This window comes from Neoarius graeffei, chromosome 20, assembly GCF_027579695.1.
Source record: "Neoarius graeffei isolate fNeoGra1 chromosome 20, fNeoGra1.pri, whole genome shotgun sequence".
NCBI classification, from domain to species: Eukaryota; Metazoa; Chordata; class Actinopteri; order Siluriformes; family Ariidae; genus Neoarius; species Neoarius graeffei.
In genome coordinates this window covers 17,489,837-17,515,175 of record NC_083588.1, presented here as the reverse complement: position 1 = coordinate 17,515,175, position 25,339 = coordinate 17,489,837, and the positions used below count along the sequence as shown (strand labels likewise).

General features: G+C 43.0%; 1 protein-coding gene across 14 annotated transcripts in view; it reads left to right on the top strand.

Annotated features, from left to right (window-relative positions):
* Positions 1 to 25,339, top strand: part of cep112 (centrosomal protein 112) — a 507,564-nt gene that overhangs the window by 455,770 nt on the left and 26,455 nt on the right. For all 14 annotated transcript variants that reach the window (XM_060901361.1, XM_060901366.1, XM_060901363.1 and 11 more), the window contains one exon: positions 10,971 to 11,060. In XM_060901361.1, the coding sequence (XP_060757344.1) occupies positions 10,971 to 11,060 (90 nt within the window). The remainder of the gene's footprint in view (positions 1 to 10,970; positions 11,061 to 25,339) is intronic.

Genomic DNA, 25,339 nt, shown 5'->3' with positions numbered 1-25,339 from the left:
TCTATGTTCTATTGTGAATACAAGATCAGTTTTTGAGATTTGTAAATTATTGCATTCCGTTTTTATTTACAATTTGTACTTTGTCCCAACTTTGTTGGAATCGGGGTTGTACTGTATAATATGCTTTTATGTTCATGGTTAGAAAAATAATTACGTTTCACATCCATCCAAACACAGGCTATTATCGCATGCAATGAAAAGCTGGAAATCTCCAGTTCAGACCATATTTGTCTGAAGAGGACTCCTTCAGCTCACTGACTCATAGATGTATTAAAAAAAAAAGGGGTCAAGAGCTTCAGTTCATGTTCACATCAAACATAGCCATGGCTTCTAGTATGCTGGCGTATTCGCTCAGGGAAAACAGTGTGCTTAGGAAAAGTGTGCTTAGTATTTTTTTTTAACCCCCTGTTGCCTCTTCTGATTCAAGATACAGTACTGTGCAAAAGTCTTAGGCACCTTGTTTTTTGCTCATACAAACTTTGTTATAGATTTCTATTTTATGACTTTACATTATTGTGGGGGAAGCCATGGCCTAATGGTTAGAGAAGCAGATTCTGGACCAAAAGGGTCACTGGATCAATTCCATGGACCAGCAGGAGTGGTTGAAGCGCCCTTGAGCAAGTCATCTAACCCCCAACTGCTCCCCAGACTGGATCAAGTTTAGTGGACGTTTCATTCGCACACTCACGCCCTCCATTTTTCTCCCCTGTTTCAAATTTGTATCCCACAATGCCTTGTGCGAACAGAGAAAGCCCACCACGTGATGCATGGTGTAGTATCTTGAATTGGGTCATGGTGAAACAAGAAAAAAAAATAGCGGAGAATTTAGGGCCATGTGGCCCTAAATTCATTAATCGTTCTGTTTGAAAAAAGAACTAATAAAATTGGAAGTCTGTAATTTGAATTCAGTAGCTTTTGGTCCACTAAAGAAAAATAATTGGGTGTCGGGAAAATTCTTTTTATGACCTACACTTGAAAAATATGAAAGGCAGTCTAGCTTTAAGCAAATAAAGAGGAGGTGTGTTTGCTGATTGGGATATAAAGGTATATGCCTGGTATGCTTTGAATGAGTTTAATCTCGTATTAATCCTTCAACAGTAACTGGGCTAATGATGACTAATGATACACTATCTGCTGTTACAGACTGTTCCTATTGTGTACGATATGACTGCTTCTTCCTATTAAGTCACTAAAAGATCATGTTTAATCCGCAAATAAGCAGCTTTACATAAACTGGAACAGAAGAGTCAGACAAAAACAAGTTAATAGGGGTGTAATGATACATCATACTGCATTTATCTTTCGATACAATGCTCTCGATTTGATATTTCTGCATATCAGCAATACATTGTTTTTTTTTCAGAAAATGTTGCTTGCATTACATGAGATGGAATGAACATTTCAGCTTAATTCAGCCCACAGTCCTTCCTCTGAAAAAAGTGAAGCGTTTACAGTACTGTGCAAAAGTCGTGGGCACATGTAAAGAAATGCTGGAGACCAAAAATGTCTTAAACAAGAATGAAATGAAATGTTTCAACATTAAAAAAACAACTATAAACAGCAGTAAGCCATAATACATGAAACAAAGTCGGTATTTGGTGTGAGACGACCCTTTGCTTAAGAAGAAAAAAAATAGTAGTCTCAGGTCCAGACTTCCAATTTTATTAGTTTTTTTTTTTTTTTAAACAGAACAATTAATGAATTTAGGGCCACATGGCCCTAAATTCTCCGCTATTTTTTTCTTGTTTCACCATGACCCAATTCAAGATACTACGTCATGCATGACGTGGTGGACTTTCTCCGTTCGCACAAGGCATTGTGGGATACAAATTTGAAACAGGAGAGAAAAATGGAGGACATGAGTGTGCGAATGAAACGTGAAAGACCGACTACAGTAACGGAAAGCGAGAAGAAAAGACGTTACGTTGCGATGGAAAGAAAATGCAGGACCGAACTTATAAATATCGGCGGTCAGCGAGCACCTCGGTGTGATCAGAACGATGGAACTGTCAGTGCATGGTCAAAGGCAAACCTGTAGGTGGCGGTAATGCAACACTGTGGATGCCAGTTGCTGTAAAACCCAAAAGAAGAAGAAGAAGAAGAAGGTGGTAAACCTGCGCATGCGCACACGGATGTCCTCTGTCTGCTTGACTGCACAAAGCGAGCAATTTTGTGCACATTATTTGCTCGGGAATCGCCTCAAATTAAATAACTTCCCAGCCACAGTATGGCCTGACATTTTGTGAGATCTCATCTCATCTCATTATCTCTAGCCGCTTTATCCTTCTACAGGGTCGCAGGCAAGCTGGAGCCTATCCCAGCTGACTACGGGCGAAAGGCGGGGTACACCCTGGACAAGTCGCCAGGTCATCACAGGGCTGACACATAGACACAGACAACCATTCACACTCACACCTACGGTCAATTTAGAGTCACCAGTTAACCTAACCTGCATGTCTTTGGACTGTGGGGGAAACCGGAGCACCCGGAGGAAACCCACGCGGACACGGGGAGAACATGCAAACTCCACACAGAAAGGCCCTCGCCGGCCACGGGGCTCGAACCCGGACCTTCTTGCCGTGAGGCGACAGCGCTAACCACTACACCACCGTGCCGCCCTATTTTGTGAGATATTACAGAAATAAACTTGTATCACAACGACCAAATTTCACCAATGTTATGAAATCGAAAGGCCGTCTAGATTTAACGTAAGCAAAAAATAAGCCATATAGGCAGTAAGGTGGATCAGTTCCAAAATGCAGTACGAGATCAAATCCCAATCCCTATAGATTTCTTTTGAATGTCGAAAACAAAGCATCTCTCCTTCAGATGCAAGTGAATAGCCGTTATGTTCTCCACAACGATACGAGTCTGCCATGTGTGTTGTAGGGGTGTGGGAAAGAGATAATTGTTGAGTGATGAGTGTTCAAGGCGATTCCCAGCAAAGAAAACGACGTCTGAATGTCCAACTTCACAGGAAGCAGCACGAGATAACATTCCAGCATCCTGCTTTAGAAAAGCCTTAAGACTTGTCACTCTGTTCCTGTTTCTTTCGAGGACAATAGCGCACACTGCAGCTTGTTTCATTCATTTCTACCGTCACTTAGCACTTCATTTACCAACCACCACACCTTGCCTCCCCCCCTCCCCCTTTCGTATTAATTCACGGTTTTTAGCTCCACGTTTAACTGAGCTGTAAGTTACATGCTGGCTCAAGTGTAGCATAATGAAGCCAGAAATGAGTTTCATCCAGTGTTTAATTTTTTTTTTCTTTTTCTGGTGCAGAGCTTTATAGCATCAGGTCTACTTTAATTATATCATGCTGTACACGGATGCTTTTTTTTTTTTCCTTCCGTCTTTTGCCACAAACTGTCTTTTGTGTTTTTGAGTCTGTTCAAGGATTTCTAAAGGACGTGCTGGCATGCACAGGCCTTGGCGGGAGAAGCCGGGGAGAGGAGGGGGCTATTGAACTGTTATTGTTTGAAAGGCAAGGCATGTAAGCGGCCTTCACAGCACCGGAGCCACCGCAGAGAACAAAACAAAGAGAGAGCAAGGAGGGAAGGAAGAAAGAAAGCTTTAAAGACACACAAACTCGGTCCCTCCTTTATATCCAGCTGTGCTAGGGGAGAAATGAAGCAAACCTTTAAATCTCTTCCAGCACCATCCACCTCTTTTGCTGTTCCTTTCGCTTTCTTTCGCACTCTTGGACTCCTCTTATTGCCATCCTTTGTCATTTAGCAAATTCAAACATCAGACCTTGCAGCTGTCTCGAGTGACATACAGCTGTTGTTGCACTAGGTGCATGGAATAGCAATAAACTGGCTGTGTGTTCGACCTTCGATTGATGGCTACTTTCATCGAGTGCCCCATTACTTTATTTTCGTAATAGCTGGCCACTGGTCGTACCGCAGTACAACAGATGAAGCTGTAAACCTTCCCGGTCGCATTATTGCCTGCGTGCAAGGGTATAGGTTTCGTTTGCGAAGTTGCGGGTGTGTGAAGGGGCACCATTACCATCTGGATTATTAGAGCTATGCAACAATAGACCTACCTCTGGATTTTGAATTTCCCCCGTGTGTGAGTGAAGTGTATAAGGTTGGTTTTTTTTTTTTTTTCAAGTTTCGAAGTAGCCTTACTCATTGTCATTGAAGGATCAAAAGGACTTTTTTTTTTAGGTGAAGCCATGCTGCAAATAAAGATTACGCATGAAGCGAAATCTAGTGCTAACAAAACATGTGGTCTGGTTTAAAAGGGGCCCGAGAGTATTTCCCCCCTCTGTTTTTTCTTCTTTACCCAAGGGAAACATACTTGCCTTATCTTTACAGAAGGACCACCCAGGAAAGGCTATTTGAATCTCACCTTTTTGGTGTGTTAGTGTATGTAAGCATTACGTGTGTGTCGGAGGGGGGTTGGAGGTGTCTGAAGCCTTTTAAATCTCATCGCTTGCAACTTAGCATTCCTGCAGGTCTGTACAGGTGTGCTACATTTATATTGTGTGTTACACTAATCTTCAGAGAATAAACAGTTGTTAAAGAAACCAGCCTTTTGGAGAACAGGTGAGAAGAAAGCACATCATCTCTCTCTCCCTCTTCATTCTCTATTATATAGACCCCAAGCCTACCCCCTCCAGGAAAATAGAGCTTCCCCATTTACTGCTTGTTGAGATCGATCCCACACTGGCAGGCTGATAAAAAGCATATCTCCTTGGCCATCTGGACCCTGTTTAGGGAGGTTCTCCACAGCAAATTCTCTGTTCATGCCGAGCAGAACAACAGCTGTATGGCTGCAGCACCTTTCCCCTGGCCCGTCAGGAAAGTTTGGGAAATACGGAAAGAGAAAACAGTAGAGCAGGTGTATCTAGGACCACCAAGCAGACACGTGCCAATATGACAACCCCAATTCCATAAATGTGGGACACTGTGTACAAAGTAAATGAAAAACAGAATGTGACAATTTGCAAATCTTGGAAACCCTATATTTCATTGCAAATAGTACAAAGACAACATGTCAAATGTTGAAACTAAGAAACATTGTTGTCTTTTGAAAAATGTGTGCTTATTTTGAATTTGATGTCAGCAACACATTTCAAAAAAGTTAGGACAGGGGCATGTTTACCGCTGTGTTGCATCACCTCTACTTTTAACAACACTCTGTAAATGTTTGGGAACTGAGGAGACCAATTGCTGTTTTGAAAGAAAAATGTTGTCGCATTCTTGCCTGATGCACAGTTTCAGTTGCTCAACAGTTCGGGGTCTCTTTTGTAGTATTTTGCGCTTCATAATGCACCAAATGTTTTAAATGGAGGATAGGTCTGGACTGCAGGCAGGCCAGTTTAGCACCCAGACTCTTACTACAGAGCCATGCAGTTTTAATATGTGCAGAAAGTGGTTTGGCATTGTCTTGCTGAAAGAAGGAAGGCCTTCCCTGAAAAAGATGTCGTCTGGATGGCAGCATATTGCTCTGAAACATGTTTATATCATTCAGCATTAATGATGCCTTCCCAGATGTACAAGCGACCCATGTCATGTGCACTAATGCACCCTCATACCATCACAGACGTTGGCTTTTGAACTGTGCACTGATAACAAGCCGGATGGTCCCTCTCCCCTTTAGCCTGGAGGACGTGGGGTCCATGATTTCAAAAAAGAATTTCTACTTTTGATTCGTCAGACCTCGGGACAATTTTCCCCTTCGCCTCAGTCCATCGTAAAAGAGCTCGGGCCCAGAGAAGGTGGCGGTGTTTCTGGATGTTGTTTATATTTGATTTTAACTTGCATTTGTGGATGCAGTAATGAACCGTTTTCACAGACGGTGGTTTTCTGAAGTGTTCCTGAGCCCATACAGTGATTTCCGCTACAGACACGTGTCTGTTTTTAATGCAGTGTCACCTGAGGGCCTGAAGATCACAGGCATCCAATGTCAGTTTTCAGCCTTGTCTCTTGCCTGCAGAGATTTCTCCAGATTCTCTGAATCTTTTATTATGTACCATAGATGGTGTGATCCCCAAATTCTTTGCAATTTTACATTGAGGAACGTTATTCTTAAATTGTTGCCCTGGGTTTCCATGCTTTGCAAATCGTTATCTTCTGTTTTCATTTATGTTTTACGTAGTATCCCAAATTTATGGAATTTGGGTTGTATTAGAGCTTAATAATATGGAGGACTAGTCAGTGCAGGCCAGAGCCCAACAAGAGCAGAAAAGACGAGTCTGCAACAAGCAAAGACGACTAAGCAGCTCTCTGTCTTAGTGGTGTGTCTCAGTGTTCTCTGAAGAACCTCCTGTTTCTCTGAATAGTAAGCATGAAGCAACCAAAGGATGTACACATATTGTCCCCCAGCATGAATCATTCAAACATCATGTTTCTGCAGGCTGAGTATGACATTCCTCTTTAAGATCAGGAAAAAGCCATTCTTCCATCTGCTCTCAAGCTTGAACTGGTTCATTTCATCAGCCCAACAAAAACCACATGAAAGGATTCGGACTGATGACTGCCAGCAGGTTTCCAGGAAGCAGTGGGACACCAGCGCTGTATCACACGTCTGGAACTTGCCATCACTGAGGCATGCTGCCCTGCTGAGATCTAGCAGGCTGTGTACTTAATAAAGGAGACACTGGTAGAAAAGTGCCAGTCACAGAGATTTTCAGTTCATGTTAATATGTCCAGGTTCGGCTGGGTTTCTACTTGCTGTGAACTGTGCGTACGCCTGTACAAGACGCATTTATTCAGCACGTCAACTCTGCACATTCAGCATGTGCTTGTAGTGCAGTACCAGTTGGGACGGTAACCGAATGAACAAACTACAGCTGTGTCTCAAGTGGCACACTACTGGTACTATTCGAGACAATTTTTGGATCTTAACATTACGTGATTTCCCAATTCGGGTTAGTACTGGAATTTCAAAAACCTCTCACTTGAAGCAGAGCTTTCAAACTTGTGGAAAAAATGGTTTTCATACAAATGTTCTGGATTGTGTACTTTTAAATGTCAGGCCTTTTTTTTTTTTAAATCTCAGATATGACCACAGTCACAACAACAGCAGCACGTTCTCATCTCATCTCATTATCTGTAGCCGCTTTATCCTGTTCTACAGGGTCGCAGGCAAGCTGGAGCCTATCCCAGCTGACTATGGGCGAAAGGCGGGGTACACCCTGGACAAGTCGCCAGGTCACAGAGCACGCGAGTGAAGTGCACGAGCAGTGATTCGGGACTGAGCCGCTGTGCGCAAGTCACTTACCACTTGCAAGTGGAAGGATGGCAAGCCTAAAGACAATCATAACTACACAATGGGCAGTATTTGCATCAGTATTTGCAGTATTTTCATACTTTTATACTCTTTAATGAAAGGTGATACAAGGCGGAAGTCCGCGCCGTTTTTCAGCAGTCGCGTCACATGACCAACGCCAGCGAATCAGGAAGGTGGATGTCACAGTGACGTTGTCCAATGACGATGCCAGCTAGAGCTCAGCACAGCGTATCCACGTATTCTCAATGTTTACACAGCACCGGACCAGACACGATCTGGATTGAATACGTGGACTCTGGCGAATTTCCGTTTCCCGGCGTTTCCAGGCGTTTTAATGTAAACAGACAGTGCATCCACGAAGAAAACGAGACAGATACGGTCTAATGTAAACTTGGCCATAGACACAGACAACCATTCACACTCGCATTCACATCTACGGTCAATTTAGAGTCACCAGTTAACCTAACCTGCATGTCTTTGGACTGTGGGGGAAACCGGAGCACCCGGAGGAAACCCACGCGGACAACATGCAAACTCCGCACAGAAAGGCCCTCGCCGGCCACGGGGCTCGAACCCGGACCTTCTTGCTGTGAGGCAACAGCGCTAACCACTACACCACCGTGCCGCCACCCGGCAGCAAGTTTTAACAAAAAATCCAGTTCATTATGATTTTGAGTAGAGTTGGTTATGACGGAACAACTCTGCAGTGTTTTTGGTAAAGTAGTCTGTTGAATTCATGAAGATGCCTGAATTCTCAAAGTCCACTCATTTAAAAAAAAAAAGTTTGAAAGATTAGGTGGTGTAGCACTTCCCTAAGGTAAGCTGTAACACTGAAGGACTGGAACAGGTAGGGTACTTTTTAATAGGCTTTTTTTTTCACTTTTCAGTTTATCTTCCTGATCTCACACTGAGCAGGCTTGTAGTACTTGAGTCTGACTCGTGCTCTAATTTGAAGGGCTCGTGACTCGACTTGGACTTGAGCGCTGATGACTCGGACTCGCGCATTAACTGCATTCGGACTCATAAATTGGAGACGAGGACTCGGATTTTTTCTTTATTTTTTGTAACATGCTAATAATTTGGCATAAGATATTTATATCTACAAAAATTTTTATACTAATTTTGTGCAAAAGAATGCACATTCACCTGTTCATACGTCATGTTCAGGAACAAACTAACGTTAATGCCGCTAAAATGCCTGGAGAGAACGCCCCTAGGATTGTCCGCTTTGCTTATACAGACTTCTCGTGCAGTGGGAAAAAAAATGCACTGCTGTGTGTTCCATATGTAGAAGAACTATCGAGGAGACGACGGGGACAACCTCGAACTTCAATCGTCATTTGGCAAGAGTCCACCCAGAGAAGGAAGTGACACGCTATGGTCATTGCTCTGTTGCTTGCTGAGCGATGAACTAGCTAGTGTTAACCCTGTCTCGTGTTATTTGCCCTGTTGGTAGTGGGCGGGGCTTGCTGAGCGACGAACAAGCTTTTTATCTGTAGCCTGTTCACTAAAATGGGGCGGTCGAGCAGGAACGTTAGTCCAACACAGCACCAGCCACCGTCAGATGGTGCGGTTGGAGTCTTGCTCTCGGACTCGTTTCGGATCAATGTGGACTCGACTTGAAATTTTCTTGAATGACTCAGACTTGAACACTGGGGACTCGAGGTTTAGTGACTCGACTGCAACACTTTCACACCCGCACAGGCATGCACACATGCTGCTCTGCCAATTGCCACTCTCTCCTCTCAAGCACCCCACCCCCGTCCTCACTGAAAAAGAGGAAACAGACAGACAGACAGACACACCCACTCATCAACCTTGCACAAACTCCGGTGTGATCGCTTTTACCACTCACCTCCCCTGGCCTCGCTCTCCATTCACAAACAAACAAACACTCGATCACGCCGCCGGCGCCCCAGGTGGATACAAAAGTATTTGTGCATGAAAAGGATGATGAGGTATGAACGGTCTAAAAGGTGTGGTGCTGCAACCTCTAACTCACTGCAACATTGTGCCAAGTTGTATTTATGTAGTGACGACTTAAAGACCAAACCCGTGTTAAATCCCCAACAGTTGTACACGATGCATGAAATTTTTCACGGAGTGAAAACGTCAGTAGCCTTTGAGAAAACTGTTCAAACAGAGTATCTGATATATACTATGTACTTAAATATCAAAAGGATAAAATAATTAAACACGATGCCTCCATGCATTGCAAGAAGAATGACATTTTAAGCTTTGTTTTGAGGAAAGAAAGGAAAAAACGGAGCTAGGGTGCCAACATTTAGGGGCAAACACCTTATGAGCTGCAACCTTCTTCACAGCGCTGAGATAAGTGACGTTATAGATTTAAAAGAGAGCACATTTTGTGATGGCTTTCTTCCAGTTTATTTTTAAAAAAATGTTCTTTAAAACGTCAATTTCATAAAATCGGTGAATTTAGGTCGCTCGGAAATTTGGTCGTTGTGATGTGTTTATTTCTGCAATATTTCAAAATAAAACCGGCTATTCCGTGGCTGGGAAGTTGTTTAATTTGAGGAAATAACGTGCATGAAATCGCTCGCTTTGCGCAGTCAAGCAGACAGAGGAAGTCCGTGTGTGCATGCGCAGGTTTACCCGTTTCTTGTTCTTTTTCTTCTTCTTTTGGGTTTTACGGCAGCCGGCATCCACAGTGTTGCATTACTGCCATCTACAGGTTTACCTTTGACCGTGCACTGACAGTTCCATCATTCTGTCGCTAAACGAACAGCTGATCACACCGAGGTACCTCGCTGACCGCCGATATTTATTAGTTTGGTCCTGCATTGCGTTTCCTTTCCTTCGCAGCATAACATCTTTTCTTCTCGCTTTCCGTTACTGTAGTCGCTCTTTCACGTTTCGTTTGCGTCCTCTATTTTTCTCTTCTGTTTCAAATTTGTCTCCCACAGTGCCTCTGTGCGAACTGGGAAAGCCCACCACGTGATGCATGACGTAGTATCTTGTATTACGTAATGGTGAAGCAGGAAAAAATAGCGGAGAATTTAGGGCCACGTGGCCTTAAATTCATTAATTGTTCTATTTTAAAAAAACTAATAAAATTGGAAGTCCGTGATTTGAATTTAGTAGCTTTCAATCCACTAAAGAAAATAACTGGGTGTCGGGGAAAAATTTTTTTATGACCTACACTTAAAATCTGAAAGGCAGTCTACCTTTAATGTAGCCACTGGACAACAGATATGTACCTCAGCATAAATTGAAAAGGGATTAACTAACGTTTGACTCTAAAAACCATTGCTAAAACACTCAACACACACCTCCAGTGGTTTCAAACTTCATAAGGCATTCCCTTTCCTAGAGTCGACAAGTAGCAAGCTAGTGACCAGTCAATCCCAGGTCCCCACTCTGTAGAAGGCCGACTCTGTATAGATCCCCATAATCCAAAACAAAGAGTACAGATGTGTGCTGGAAACATCTGGTTCAGTGTGCCAGGCAGGAACCACGCTCTAGCTTTCTGTTGCTGTTGACTGTAGGCGTTGAGCTGGAGACGAATCCTTGAACCGTTCTGTGGCCTCAGAGTAGAAAATGAGTCATATTTCTTAAAATGAACCTCATCTCCCACTGCGAGTGCGCGACAGATTTGCTGTATTTTGCGATCCACCAAATCGAAACTTTATCTTTTGCCTTAAGTAACATTTGTCCTTCTGTCTCTTTTTGGCTTCTCCCACTTACTCCTTCCCTTTCTGCAGGCTCTCCAGGAGCGGGTGGAGAGCTTGCAAAGGCAGCTACGCACTGCAGAGAAGAAACTGATGAGCCGAGAGCTGGAGACCCAGGAACAGGTGCGTTTTTGTAAACCACAGGGACTCGGTCCTACGGGGCCAGATGAGATCTTGTTCAAAGCCACTGATATGCACCCACGTACATTCTTGACATTACTGAAGAACCAGTTTCAAGAGCCAGCACCTCCAGGGCAAAAATGTCTGCCCTGGCTTCAGAGGAACGCCCGGCTAATAACAGGGCCACTTTGACCTTGACACACAGCAAGAGCAGAATAAAAAGAGTCTAATTATTAGATTAGGCGATCTGTTGATCTTGTTGAGAGAATTTTTTTTTTCTTTTTTTGCTGTGGCTGCAGCAAAGCACATCTTGCGATCTCGAACCCTTCTTGTGCCTTTACAGAGAACACCAGAGCATCTGCTGAACAAGAATCTGGCTCACACTTCACAGCAGCTGCAGAGAATTGGCACCCTCCTTGCTCCATGGAGCACCAAAAATTCCTTTTATCTAAGGGAACGCTAATAGATCACTGATTTTTTTTTTTTTTTTCTGGACAAGTTATAGCAAGCATAGTCCAGACACCAGATAATTAGGGTCATCTCTCAATTGGCTAGACTGCCTATAGCATCTGCATGTTGTGTGAAGGATGAGACCTTTAGCATGATTCGACAGCCTGAGCTGGAAACAGCTCGCTCTTATTGTCTTCTGTTCCTATTATCTACGAGTGTTTGCGCACATCCAGAACTGGTGTTAACACTCGATGAGGGAATGAACTCTCCAGCCTTCCTGACAGAAGGAAAGCCTGCAAAGCACATCATCTCCCACCTCATAAACCTGCATACCAGTCTACAGCCCTCCCCAGGTCATCACGCGCACGTGCGCGCACACTCCGTGTGCGTGTGCCTGCGTGTGTATTCAGTCACGTAAATACGTGTGGAAAGAAAGGCAGAAGGGTCTACTCTCTATTTTCCATGCTGATATTGTCCCAGTTTATCTTCCAAGACATGTCTTTGTAATACTATCCACAGCATTAAAAAAAAAAGAGCCCTCTTTCTGCCAAGACTTCAAACAGATGTTCTTCCAGCGAGGCTCTTCCAGGCCCTTTCGTGCCTGCTTGGCATAAAATGTCAGCAACAGCCTCATATATCTCCGCGCAGATTAGCATGCCATCCTGAATATAACGATTAAGCTTGAAAGGTGTTTGAGAAAGCATGGTGCAAGGTGACAGTCCCCCTCTACACTTTCTCCTTTTAAAGTGGAGTAGGGCGTGTAAACTTCCTAATGGGTTTGGTTTGATGCGCGCTGAAGATGAGCAAACTCTTCAGATGATGGCATTGCATTTTTAAAAAAAAAAGTTTTTTTTTTTTTAAATACTGATTTGGGAATATGGTTCTAATTTTATCTCTTGTTAATTTTCACTGCTATGAGGATAAATTCCAGTATAGACCCTTTTCACTCACGTGACCTTCGTAAACGCGACCGCCATTTTGGACATGAAGAAATAACGGTTTATGGCACAGACCCTTTCGGTTCTCGCTCGTCTAGCTGCTACAATGACTGCTTAGACTGCAACAATAATCCCTAACACCAGGGCTTTGAACCAGAATTTTTTTCCTGTTGGTTCGTTCCGAACAGAAACGGAATTTTAACGTTTCCGGTTTTGGGTTCCACCATTAAATAGACGTTCCCGAACCGGTTAGAACAAAAAAATTTTGTTCCCGGAACGGTTAATTACGTTCCCTGTCAGCTGTTTAACAAATGGCTATAAAATTATGTCTCTGTCTCATCCAGCTTAAGCCAAATGTAGGCTAATTCTATTACAACCTTCATTAAATAAGACAAGAAATAATTCAAAACAATTATTATTTCAAATGTTGGCGATTTGGATTCTCAGTATGTCTTCCCATCTACACAAACAGAAAAAGTGCCAAAAATGAAAGATAATTCGTTTAGTGTGTTACCAAAGGCTATTCAGGCCCTATAGAGGGCTACCGCATGACGTCACCGCGCCGCGAGATTTTGTTAGGCGCCATATTGGAAGACCAAGTACACATCTATGCAAGTACATACATACATAAAACAAACTACACCTGAAATGTAGCCAGGGCCGGTTCTGCCCTAATCTGGACCCGGGTGCAACATTGCGCAAACCCCCCCCCCCCCCCCCAAAAAAAAAAAAAACACCAGTCTAAATCAGGACAACCATCACATAACTATAAACATTTTATATCAACTACTTTAACTAAATGGGCTATAATAAATAAGCCTGCAGGCAGCCACGGCGGGCTGCCTCAGAAAAGTAACCATTCAATGACAACTGAAAGTCTGCAGCCACGGCGGGCTGCCTCAGAAAAGTAACCATTTGTCCTACCTTAAAACTCGTTTTGCATTTTCTGCCTCCTTTTTTGTATTTTCGACCCTCTGTTTATTTTCTTTCCTTTTCTGAAAACCCGATTTGTGTCCAGACATTTTGTTCTGCTACCAACGAACTAACTCGTCAGGTCTCGTCTCTCGAGCCCGTGATGATTCCCGTGGGAAGGGCAACAACTGATACATTTTTACAAACAGCCAATAGGGAGGTTGCATCGTTCAGGCTCTTCTTTGCTCAGACACTCAGTAATGCACTTACTCACTTATTATCACGTGGAGACGTGATAGTAGTCCACCTTCCCGCTCTCTCCATTCAGTCAGCGAACTTCACACAGGAAGTGAACCCCAGCGGGTCATAGAAACTTGCGCAGGAGAAGAATGGCTTTTTTATTTGTAGGCTACGGAAACTTTGAGGAACGAAATAAAAAACGGTATTAACCGGTTACCATTATTTTTAATAAGCGTTTCTGTTCCGGAACATAAAAAATAATAAAGTTTCTGGTTTCGTTTCTGTTCCATGTGAAATAGAAAAAGTTCCCGGTTTTCGTTCCTTGAACCGGTTCAAAGCCCTGCCTAACACACATTTAAGTATCCGTCGTAAAGACGTGAAACTCGTCGAGTGACGAGTGTGTTCATTGATAAGCTAACACAATCTAAAAGTAGACATACCATCACACTGCCCTGGCGCTGTGTACAGTTTACCTTCTATGGTTTGTGCACTCACTATTTGCCATTACTTTCTCCAACCCAGTGTTCGAACTATGCCGATATTTTCGGGGGGTCCCTTTTTTTCCCTTGGGGGGGGTGCTTGCGCTTGTCTCAGAGCGCGGATCTCCAAACACATGAGAAGCCTATCTTATGCACATATCACGCGGACTCCACACACGCATCGCGTCTGAAGTCATAACTCATCAGGGGAAATCGTGTCCGCATTGGCATGTTCAAAAAACAACCTCGTGTCAACAATGGTACCACACGCAAGAAAAAAAAAAACAATCAGGCTACTCAACACATCTGATCCACAGCAGCACCAAAGCATCACTGGAAATCATGTCAACAACCAATCTTCCATTTCAACACGCGTCAACAAACAAATGGCACCACAAACATGAACGAATCGGTCAGGCTACCGATTCCAAACCCACAGCAGACGAATAATTAAATGCATCTTACCTTAAAGCAGAATCGACCACAAAGGAAGTGTGTTGGCACTGTTGGCACACTTCCTTTCTACTAGTTTGTGTCCCCAACCTGGCAGCAGCAGTCGTCGTCATATCGGTTTATTTTATCTTTGATGTAAACACAACACTTCGGATATGCAAATGCTTCCCGTTACACACGATTGCTATGTCAATAAACATCATTTTGCCAATATTTTAGAGACCGTCCATCTTCTCCGTCGGTCAGCATCTGTCGGGATCCGATAAAATGATAAATCTTGCCTTGTGTGTTGATGGTTACTATATCCAGGTGCACAACAATATAATGGCATGATGGAAGTCTTGCTGAAAGTAAAAACTTTCTTTGATGGCTATATTCCTTTCGATGCTTCGCCGTCGTTCCTCATTGTTGGCTGTGGTAGACTACTGGTAGTTCATATCCAAAATGGCGGCTGTGTTTGTCGTGACGTCACGTGAAAAGGGTCTATACACATGTTTTTGTTCTGTTATTTTGATGTTCGTCTGCTCAAGTTTGATGTTAGTTTGATCAAGTCTGAAATGTTTTCTGGCCGTCCAAATTTCAGCCTGTCCGAATGACGGGCCAAAGGCCCAGAACAACGCCGCCGGGGGTCCGGGTCTTGCCTTAGGGCCCCGGAAGCTGAAGGGCTTTAGATGCCTGGAGATGGCTTCTCAGCTATTTCCAGGCACATTTTTGTGATCTTCAAAGGCCAAATTGCACTCGACATTAGCGGCTAAATTACACTACAAATTGAATATAAATTTACAAGAAAATGTCAGAAGATTCAAGAAAAACATGCTTTAGGTTACACCCAAGAAAACAGTCGCGCACACAGATCAGTTCCATGTCTAGAAAAAAGTATGGGGACCCAAGGGTGTTCCAGTTGGTTACAACTTACTGGTCCTCATATACAGGTACTATAATAACGCTCATGAAACATTATGCCAACAATGACTATTTTTTATACTATGTTTATAATAAGTCTATAAGAAATTTAGTAATTAACAACACAACTATTCTTACATAATAGAGTTAAAATTTTGAGGACGACATTCCAAGTAAATTTGTCACAAAATGATTCAAAACTAGACATGGGAATATCATTTGGCATCCAGACTAAAATCTGCTGGACTAGAACTTAAAAAAAAAATAGAAGAAAATAAAAACTATTAAAATATACACTACCGTTCAAAAGTTTGGGGTCACTTTGAAATTTCCTTATTTTTGAAAGAAAAGCACTGTTCTTTTCAATGAAGATCACTTTAAACTAATCAGAAATCCACTCTATACATTGCTAATGTAGGCGGCACGGTGGTGTAGTGGTTAGCGCTGTCGCCTCACAGCAAGAAGGTCCGGGTTCGAGCCCCGTGGCCGGCGAGGGCCTTTCTGTGTGGAGTTTGCATGTTCTCCCCATGGGTTTCCTCCGGGTGCTCCGGTTTCCCCCACAGTCCAAAGACATGCAGGTTAGGTTAACTGGTGACTCTAAATTGACCGTAGGTGTGAATGTGAGTGTGAATGGTTGTCTGTGTCTATGTGTCAGCCCTGCGATGACCTGGCGACTTGTCCAGGGTGTACCCCGCCTTTCGCCCGTAGTCAGCTGGGATAGGCTCCAGCTTGCCTGCGACCCTGTAGAACAGGATAAAGCGGCTAGAGATAATGAGATGAGATGAGACATTGCTAATGTGGTAAATGACTATTCTAGCTGCAAATGTCTGGGTTTTGGTGCAATATCTCCATAGGTGTATAGAGGCCCATTTCCAGCAACTCTCACTCCAGTGTTCTAATGGTACAATGTGTTTGCTCATTGCCTCAGAAGGCTAATGGATGATTAGAAAACCCTTGTACAATCATGTTAGCACAGCTGAAAACAGTTTAGCTCTTTAGAGAAGCTATAAAACTGACCTTCCTTTGAGCAGATTGAGTTTCTGGAGCATCACATTTGTGGGGTCGATTAAATGCTCAAAATGGCCAGAAAAACGTCTTGACTATATTTTCTATTCATTTTACAACTTATGGTGGTAAATAAAAGTGTGACTTTTCATGGAAAACACAAAATTGTCTGGGTGACCCCAAACTTTTGAACGGTAGTGTAAATCTACATTCTACAAAGCATACGACTGACTGTCATTTTTCTTATGAATGAAAAAATGCACGTAATAATAACATATAACCATTGATTGATTGGCAGTTTGGCACTTAACCTAATACTGTACTGCATAGTTTCATGTAAACTGAACTCTTAATCAACTGACTGGATCAATCAGATACTGGTTAACCCTAAAACACTAGTTCAACCGCACCGTGCAATAAAAACAACAGTGAATACCGAGTGCATTACTGTTGTCTTATTTAGTGTGCCAAAGAGGGAGACGGAGGTGCCTGTAAATTTTGGTGGGGCTAGAACCATCAGTGGCTGAGTTATACATTTTTAAATCCCTGTGCGCACGAGCAGCTGGAGCAAGGGCTCGTGCTAAAGCTTTCCGCAATCTGCGCTCGCTCCTGATGTCAGATCAGGCCGAGCCTGGGCTGGTTCAAGAGGTCTCGGGGAGAGGAAGGTGCCTGTGAAGTTTGGCAGAGCTAGGACCATCGGTGGCGGAGTTATGAACTTTTAAAGTCGGGCCTGCAGGGGCCTCCCGTTTCACAGGCCGTGTTACGACATAATGTATTCGCCCAGTGTAGCATTTGGAAGAAAATTAGAAGTAGATTAGACCCATATCTTTGCAATTTTTCATGGGCCATCCGGTTTGAGGCTTTTGAAATACAGACGGACAAATGCGAAAATTACCGGTAAATGTCCGCTGGTCCGGACTTATTTCCCACACTGCTAATAATATATACAGTTAGGAAGCAGATGGCTTTTTTTGGGGGGGGTTCTTGCTAGAAAGCTTCAGGCCAAGTTTACATTAGACCATATCTGTCTCGTTTTCTTCGCGGATGCACTGTCCGTTTACATTAAACCGCCTGGAAACGCCGGGAAACGGGAATCCGCCAGGGTCCACGTATTCAATCCAGATCGTGTCTGGTCCGGTGCTGTGTAAACATTGAGAATACGCGGATACGCTGTGCTGAGCTCTAGCTGGCGTCATCATTGGACAACGTCACTGTGACATCCACCTTCCTGATTCGCTGGCGTTGGTCATGTGACGCGACTGCTGAAAAACGGCGCGGACTTCCGCCTTGTATCACTTTTCATTAAAGAGTATAAAAGTATGAAAATACTGCAAATACTGATGCAAATACTGCCCATTGTGTAGTTATGATTGTCTTTAGGCTTGCCATCCTTCCACTTGCAAGTGGTAAGTGATATGCACTGAGATCACACACACAGCGGCTCAGTCCCGAATCACTGCTCGTGCGCTTCACTCGCGCGCTCTGTGAGCTGCGCAGGGCCGGAGTGCGCACCCTCCAGAGGGCACTCGCTGTTCAGGGCGGAGTGATTTGGAGCGCAGGATGCCTGCGGAGCCGAGCGTATCCGTGTATTGGTGTTGCTGTGTGCACGCGAATCGTGTATTGGTGTTGCTGTGTGCACACTAATCGTTTTAAAAACGTTAATCTGATGATCCGCTGATACGGTCTAATGTAAACCCCACCTCAGTCTAGGTGTGTGTATCGGGACTCGAGCCAGCTTGTGGAAATTTTGTGGGCTTGGAGATTGTCAAGTTTCAGCAAAATTCCCCCCACTCAATAAACACACAAAAAGACCTGAAACCATCCCAAAATTTTCAGGCATAAGGAAAAGTAGATTGATGGGATTTTTTTTCTTTCGTTTTCTCAGTCTTTGCCTGGGAAACAAGTTAACAGTGGTACACGCTCGTTTCTGCTGTGCAGTATGTGCAATAGACAGACATTATACGTTTAACCTGGCTGCTCTCGTCGTGGGACATTACTGGCATTGAGCAGAAACTTTTATCCAGAGTGATGTACAACATACCCAGAGCAGCCTGGGGAGCAGTTGGGGGTCAGGTGCCTTGCTCAAGGGCGCTTCCTGCTGGTCCAGGGAATCGAATCGGCAACCTTTTGGTCCCAAAGCTGCTTCTGTAACCTTTAGGCCAGTGTTTCTCAACCACTGGGCCGCGCAATGCGCCATCTAGTGGGCCGTGAAATTTTTTCAAGTTTGAAGCCAAATACTAAATAGTTCAGGATGATGTAGTGTCCCAATTCCGGTAGCTGCTTTGCCGTATACTTTTCAAGTGGAACAAATACATTTGTGGGTCAATTAAGAAGAACAAGCCTTTATTTTGTCACATTTAATCCATGCGCACACACAGAGAGAGAGAGAGAGAGAGAGAGTGCGCAGGGCTGAATAAATAAATATATTTGTGGGTAAATTATATGGATCTGTGATGCCTACTGGAAGAGAAGAGCAGGGAGGATTGAGAATTGAACGGCTGTGATTTGTTTACACCCAATACTAAAACTTGTAGCGTCCTAGCAACCATCTCAAAGACGCATACAAAAGCCCAGAAACTCCTATTTACCCAGGCAAATATGATACAGGATTTATCTTGCAGTGTCCTGATCCCCAGATCTTTAGCCCAGCCATATATAAAAAGTTGTACTCCTCCATGCTCTTCTAGGTTTTCATCTGTGTGTCCGTGTAGAACGATGTCTGCAGCACCAGGTAGTTTGAGATGTCGGGGAACTCAACAGATGGATAATTTTCCAACTCAGAATGAATTAATGAATGACTTTATTTAAACGCGATAAGTTGATCAGCAGAGCTGGTGGGGTCGTGCATGCACGGATGCAAATAATTGCAAATACAAAAGACTAAAAATATACACAATCTTAAAAAAACCCCTTTAAATATGTTGATTATCTGTTATCTTCACATAAAGTTAATAGTATGCATAACTATCGTCTTTGTATTTAGTTACAGCTACAATAGGATCAAAATGTATTCTACTAATGTCAAATTTAGCTAGCAAATTTTTCTTTCATAGAAAAAAATCCTTCTTTGTTAGCGTGTAAGGATCTAATCCCATTGAGTGGTTTCTATATCCACTTCTTTTGAGTGTACGTCTTGGTTTTAATAACTTGCTTGTTCGCTGAACACAAACATGGCAATAAGTTCTTGTGTTAATGGACCAGATTCCACTTTTGGATCATTAATCCCTTTTGACTGAGAACGTCCTGCATGCATGGTTTGGCTTCTGGCACATCCGTACAGTTTTAAATACAATACCTACAATTAAAAACCGTTTGTTTTTATTGCATTTATTTAATTCCTGGGCTCCCGTCTGTAACCGGGAGTGATGTCTCATCCTGTTAATACACATTACAATAGGTTATTAGATGATAATAGAATAGATGAGCCAAAATAATAGGGGATCTTTTTTTAATGGGGGACTCGTTACAAGTATGAACAGGTGGGCCTTAAAGCTGAAAAGGTTGAGAACCCCTGCTCTAGGCCATGGCTTCTCCATATTCCAAATTTGGGGACAAAGACCAAATTCATTAGCATTACCTGTTACCCAACCCAAAACTACCTAACTGAGCTCCAAAATAAAGCTGTACGTTCATATACAGTGGTGCTTGAAAGTTTGTGAACCCTTTAGAATTTTCTATGTGTCTGCATAAATATGACCTAAAACATCATCAGATTTTCACACAAGTCCTAAAAGTAGATAAAGAGAACCCAGTTAAACAAATGAGACAAAAATATTATACTTGGTCATTTATTTATTGAGGAAAATGATCCAATATTACATATCTGTGAGTGGCAAAAGTATGTGAACCTTTACTTTCAGTATCTAGTGTGACCCCCCACCCCCGTGCAGCAATAACTGCAACTAAACATTTCTGGTAACTGTTGATCAGTCCTGCACACCGGCTTGGAGGAATTTTAGCCCGTTCCTCCGTACAGAACAGCTTCAACTCTGGGATGTTGGTGGGTTTCCTCACATGAACTGCTCGCTTCAGGTCCTTCCACAACATTTCGATTGGATTAAGGTCAGGACTTTGACTTAGCCATTCCAAAACATTAACTTTATTCTTCTTTAACCATTCTTTGGTAGAACGACTTGTGTGCTTAGAGTCGCTGTCTTGCTGCATGACCCACCTTCTATTGAGATTCAGTTCATGGACAGATGTCCTGACATTTTCCTTTAGAATTCGCTGGTATAATTCAGAATTCATTGTTTCATCAATGATGGCAAGCAGTCCTGGCCCAGATGCAGCAAAACAGGGCCAAACCATGATACTACCACCACCATGTTTCACAGATGGGATAAGGTTCTTATGCTGGAATGCAGTGTTTTCCTTTCTCCAAACATAATGCTTCTCATTTAAACCAAAAAGTTCTATTTTGGTCTCATCTGTCCACAAAACATTTTTCCAATATGCCTTCTGGCTTTTCCACGTGATCTTTAGCAAACTGCAGACGAGCAGCAATGTTCTTTTTGGAGAGCAGTGGCTTTCTCCTTGCAACCCTGCCATGCACACCATTGTTGTTCCATGTTCTCCTGATGGTGGACTCATGAACATTAACATTAGCCAATGCAAGAGAGGCCTTCAGTTGCTTAGAAGTTACCCTGGGGTCCTTTGTGACCTCGCTGACTATTACACGCCTTGCTCTTGGAGTGATCTTTGTTGGTCGACCACTCCTGGGGCGGGTATCAGTGGTCTTGAATTTCCTCCATTTGTACACAATCTGACTGACTGTGGATTGGTGGAGTCCAAACTCTTTAGAGATGGTTTTGTAACCTTTTCCAGCCTGATAAGCATCAACAACGCTTTCTCTGAGGTCCTCAGAAATCTCCTTTGTTTGTGCCATGATGCACTTCCACAAACATGTGTTTTGAAGATCAGACTTTGATAGATCCCTGTTCTTTAAATAAAACAGGGTGCCCACTCACACCTGATTGTCATCCCATTGATTGAAAACACCTGACTCTCATTTCACCTTCAAATTAACTGCTAATCCTAGAGGTTCACATACTTTCGCTACCCACAGATATGTAATATTGGATCATTTTCCTCAATAAATAAATGACCAAGTATAATATTTTTGCCTCATTTGTTTAACTGGGTTCTCTTTATCTACTTTTAGAACTTGTGTGAAAATCTGATGTTGTTTTAGGTCATATTTATGCAGAAATATAGAAAATTCTAAAAGGTTCGCAAACTTTCAAGCACCACTGTACATGATCCTTGTTCATCATAAGAAGGTCTTCCCATAATGATGTTTAAAGTTCTAGCTTTGTAGTATATTTTGATAAGTCCAGCAAACATTTCTGATCTTTCTGGATTGTAGCAAACCCAAAATGTGAAGAAAATGAGATTAAATATTATGCAAAGGAAACTGTTGTTGAGTATAAATAACCATTTCTTGACTTGGGAAAGACTTGCATTTGCTTGGTTACTCAGTCTCACTAAACAGAAGCTAGAAAGCTTGTCAAAGTTCCACAGGGCGTGGTGTTCATAGTTGAACAAGATCAACTGTGAGCTACTGCTCACTTCCGTATCCCCCCGCTCTCGCTTATATCAGAATGCAAGCAATCGAAGGAATAGGACGCTTATTATGAATGTTGACTTCAACAAATAATTAACCCTGAAACAAGGAAGTAAAGAGCAGTGTCTCTCCCCAGGGATTTCAAACAGCATTCTGCTAAACTGTCATTTTGAAATAGCATTTCGCCTCTTGAAATAGCGTCAAAATCCACACTATATGTTTTGTAAATACATTCAGTCGGTAAACAGGAAGTCGATGTGCGACAGACCTGAAAATGGTACACACGGTATAGAACCCCAAGCTGAAGCTCGGTACCAAATATCAAGCAGTTGTGATTTGTAGTTGCTGAGAAAAGTGTTACAAAAATTGTGTAAATCCACGCTATATGTTTCATAAATACATTTAGTCGGTAAACAGGAAGTCGATGTGCAACAGACCTGAAAACGGTACACACGGTATAGAACCCTAAGCTGAAGTTTGGCTATGATTTGTGGTTGCTGAAAAAAAAAGGGTGTTTCAGGCTACGTTCACACTGCAGGCTGAAGTGACTCAAATCCGATCTTTTCGCCCATATGTGACCTGTATCCGATCTTTTATTGACAATATGAACGACACAGATCCGATTTTTTCAAATCCGACCCAGGCCGTTTGGATATGTGGTCCTAATTCTGATTCCTATCCGCTCTTTTCATATGCGACTTCAGTCTGAACCGCCAGGTCGCATTCATCCGACTTACACGTCATCAACAAGCCACAAACATCACTATTCTGTGCTGAAGTAGGCGGCGGGTCTCTCAAAAAAAGTTACAACAACATGGCGCATAATCACGGGCGCAGATAGAGGGGGGGACGGGTGGGATTCGTCCCACCCAGATTTAAATTCACCTCGCTCGGTCCCCCCCACTTATAGGGAGGAAAAAACGTCTATGCTGTCTTTCTTTGCATAAGGCAAACCTCACGGAAAAATCAAAAGACTAATTACCATTCGGTTTATTGAGGTGCACGGCAGTGTATACATAGTTGCAACAATTCACATAAAACAAAACAAAGACTGATATTCGGTTGGTTGAGCTGCGCAGACTGCACAGGTTGCGAGCTCGAGCTTGGTTGCTATGGTAACCCACAAGTTTGACAGGCATATCGGGGTTGGGGTTGGTTTGCTGGCAGCTTTGTCCCCCCCAGTTCAAAAAACGTATCTGCGCCCCTGCGCATGACATCAATGCGAGGGACGCTTCGGGCTGTGAAGGTTCTGAATCTTCTCAATGGAAGGACGCAGAGGTTAGGGAGCTGATTTCCATTTGGGGGGATGCAGCTATTCAAGCTAGATTGGATGGGTCATACCGCAACCGGGCGGTTTTACTTCCGTAAACACTGGCCATGCTCACTGCGTGTGATGTCGTCGTATCCTGCAATGCGCATGCGGAACACTTTTAGGTCACTTTTCGTTCATACTGAGAATCACATACAAGTCGCATATATTTGTTAATGTGAACGACCTCACAAAAAAATCGGATTTCACAAAAAAATCGGAATTGAGCATTAAGCCTTGCAGTGTGAACGTAGTGTCAGATGGACGGACAGAGGTTGGAAAAAAAAAACAGTATACCCCCCCAAAAAAGCTTGGTTTTTCTTTTTTTTTTAGTCTTTCCATGGCATAGTAGAGGAAAAAACATCCAGTATAGACCACACCCACTTCTAGTTTAAATCAAACTAGATAGAACTCGACGTCAACGGCGTCGATGGGGATGCCTCCGCCTGGTAGACTACACGCCTTATTAAGTTGTGATTTGGGGATGGACATTCGACCTCACAGTAATCTTGACCTGTGACCTTTTAACCTCAAAATCTAATCAGTTCATGTTTGTCCCAAAGCGCACAAATGGTGAAAGTTTGGTGAAATTCCTTTCATTTGCCTTGGAGATATCGTGTTCACAAGGTTTCGGGACGGACGGACGGACGCGCGGACAGACGGACAACCCAAAAACATAATGCCTCCTGCACCTTAAGGTGGCGGAGGCATGAAAATATATACAGCTAGGAATATTTTTAGCACTGAACAAATACAGATATAAATAATGCCATTGCGTTACACCCCCAGTTTATTTCATCTTGACATCAACTAATGGTGAGTTTGGCCTTGATGGTGAGTTGGTCTTAATGGTGAGTTTGGCCTTGAAACTTTCTTACACGATCCAAAACACATGTAATATGTAAAAGCCAGCCCAGTAAGACTGGTTGTATATCATTATATATATATGGTGTGGTATCTTGAAGTAAAGCTGGATTGGTTTGACGTCAGTATGTTTGACAGAACGTTCCCTTTGAATCCTAATGTCTCACCTGAGATCATTTGGACTTGTCAGAGATGCTTGCAGCAGCTCTATTGAGTGGATGCAGTCACTTTCCATTCTTCCAGCCCATTCCAAAGCTGGACCTGGTTTTGGAGCTGCTTTCCATACGACCAACACTTCATAAGCCACATGTCTGCCTCATAAGTGTCCTGAAGCACCTCTGATTTCTGATTTCTTTCATTCTTATGAAAACGGATAGTTCTGCTCATAGCAAAGCTACATGTTGTTAAAAAAAAAAAAAAAACCACTTCTCCACTGAACTCCTACTTCGAATTGTGACAAAAGTTGTGACTGATGCAGGTTTTGATATAACCCTTTTGTCATTTCTCATGTTTTTCTGAAACACGCTCAAGCTACCCCAAAACCCAGCACCTGACACGGCTTCCCTCACTTCATTAACATACATCAAACTTTATTTGAATGTTCCTTTCAGTTGGCAGCTGTCAGAAACCCTGGTGTGTGCCACACCATGCCAAACAAAGTCAAGTGGAATGCGATATATACAGCGTACATATAGATGAAGTGGTGTTATTTTAACAGCGAGCTCTTTCGTGCGAGATTGTTCTGGTTTCTTTATATTCAAATAAGGTGTGTTTTCTTTAAGGGCGAAAGAGACACTTAAAACGATGGGTTGTGTTTGGTGCTGTTTGTAAACTGTGGTGTATAGTGCCTGTTTAATTTGTCCCATCAACAAGTACAAAAGCCTTAAGAGCAGTTTGATCAGCCAGTGTCCTCGAAGTGACCCTCGCCATACTTCCACCCCCGTCCCTGGTGTTTGTCAGGAGCTGTCATTGCCTCCCATTCACTGAAACAGAGAAAGGCCTCTATGCATGCAGGATAGTTATCTCTGAAGATAGGGAGCTTGTCAGTGGCATTCCATACTAAGTTCACCATCAATGCCTGGCCCTCCCATTGATTTACACTATCCAAAGAGCTCGACTTTTGAAGTCTGCCAGAGGTCTTGGTCTTGAGGTCAAGACCATGAAAG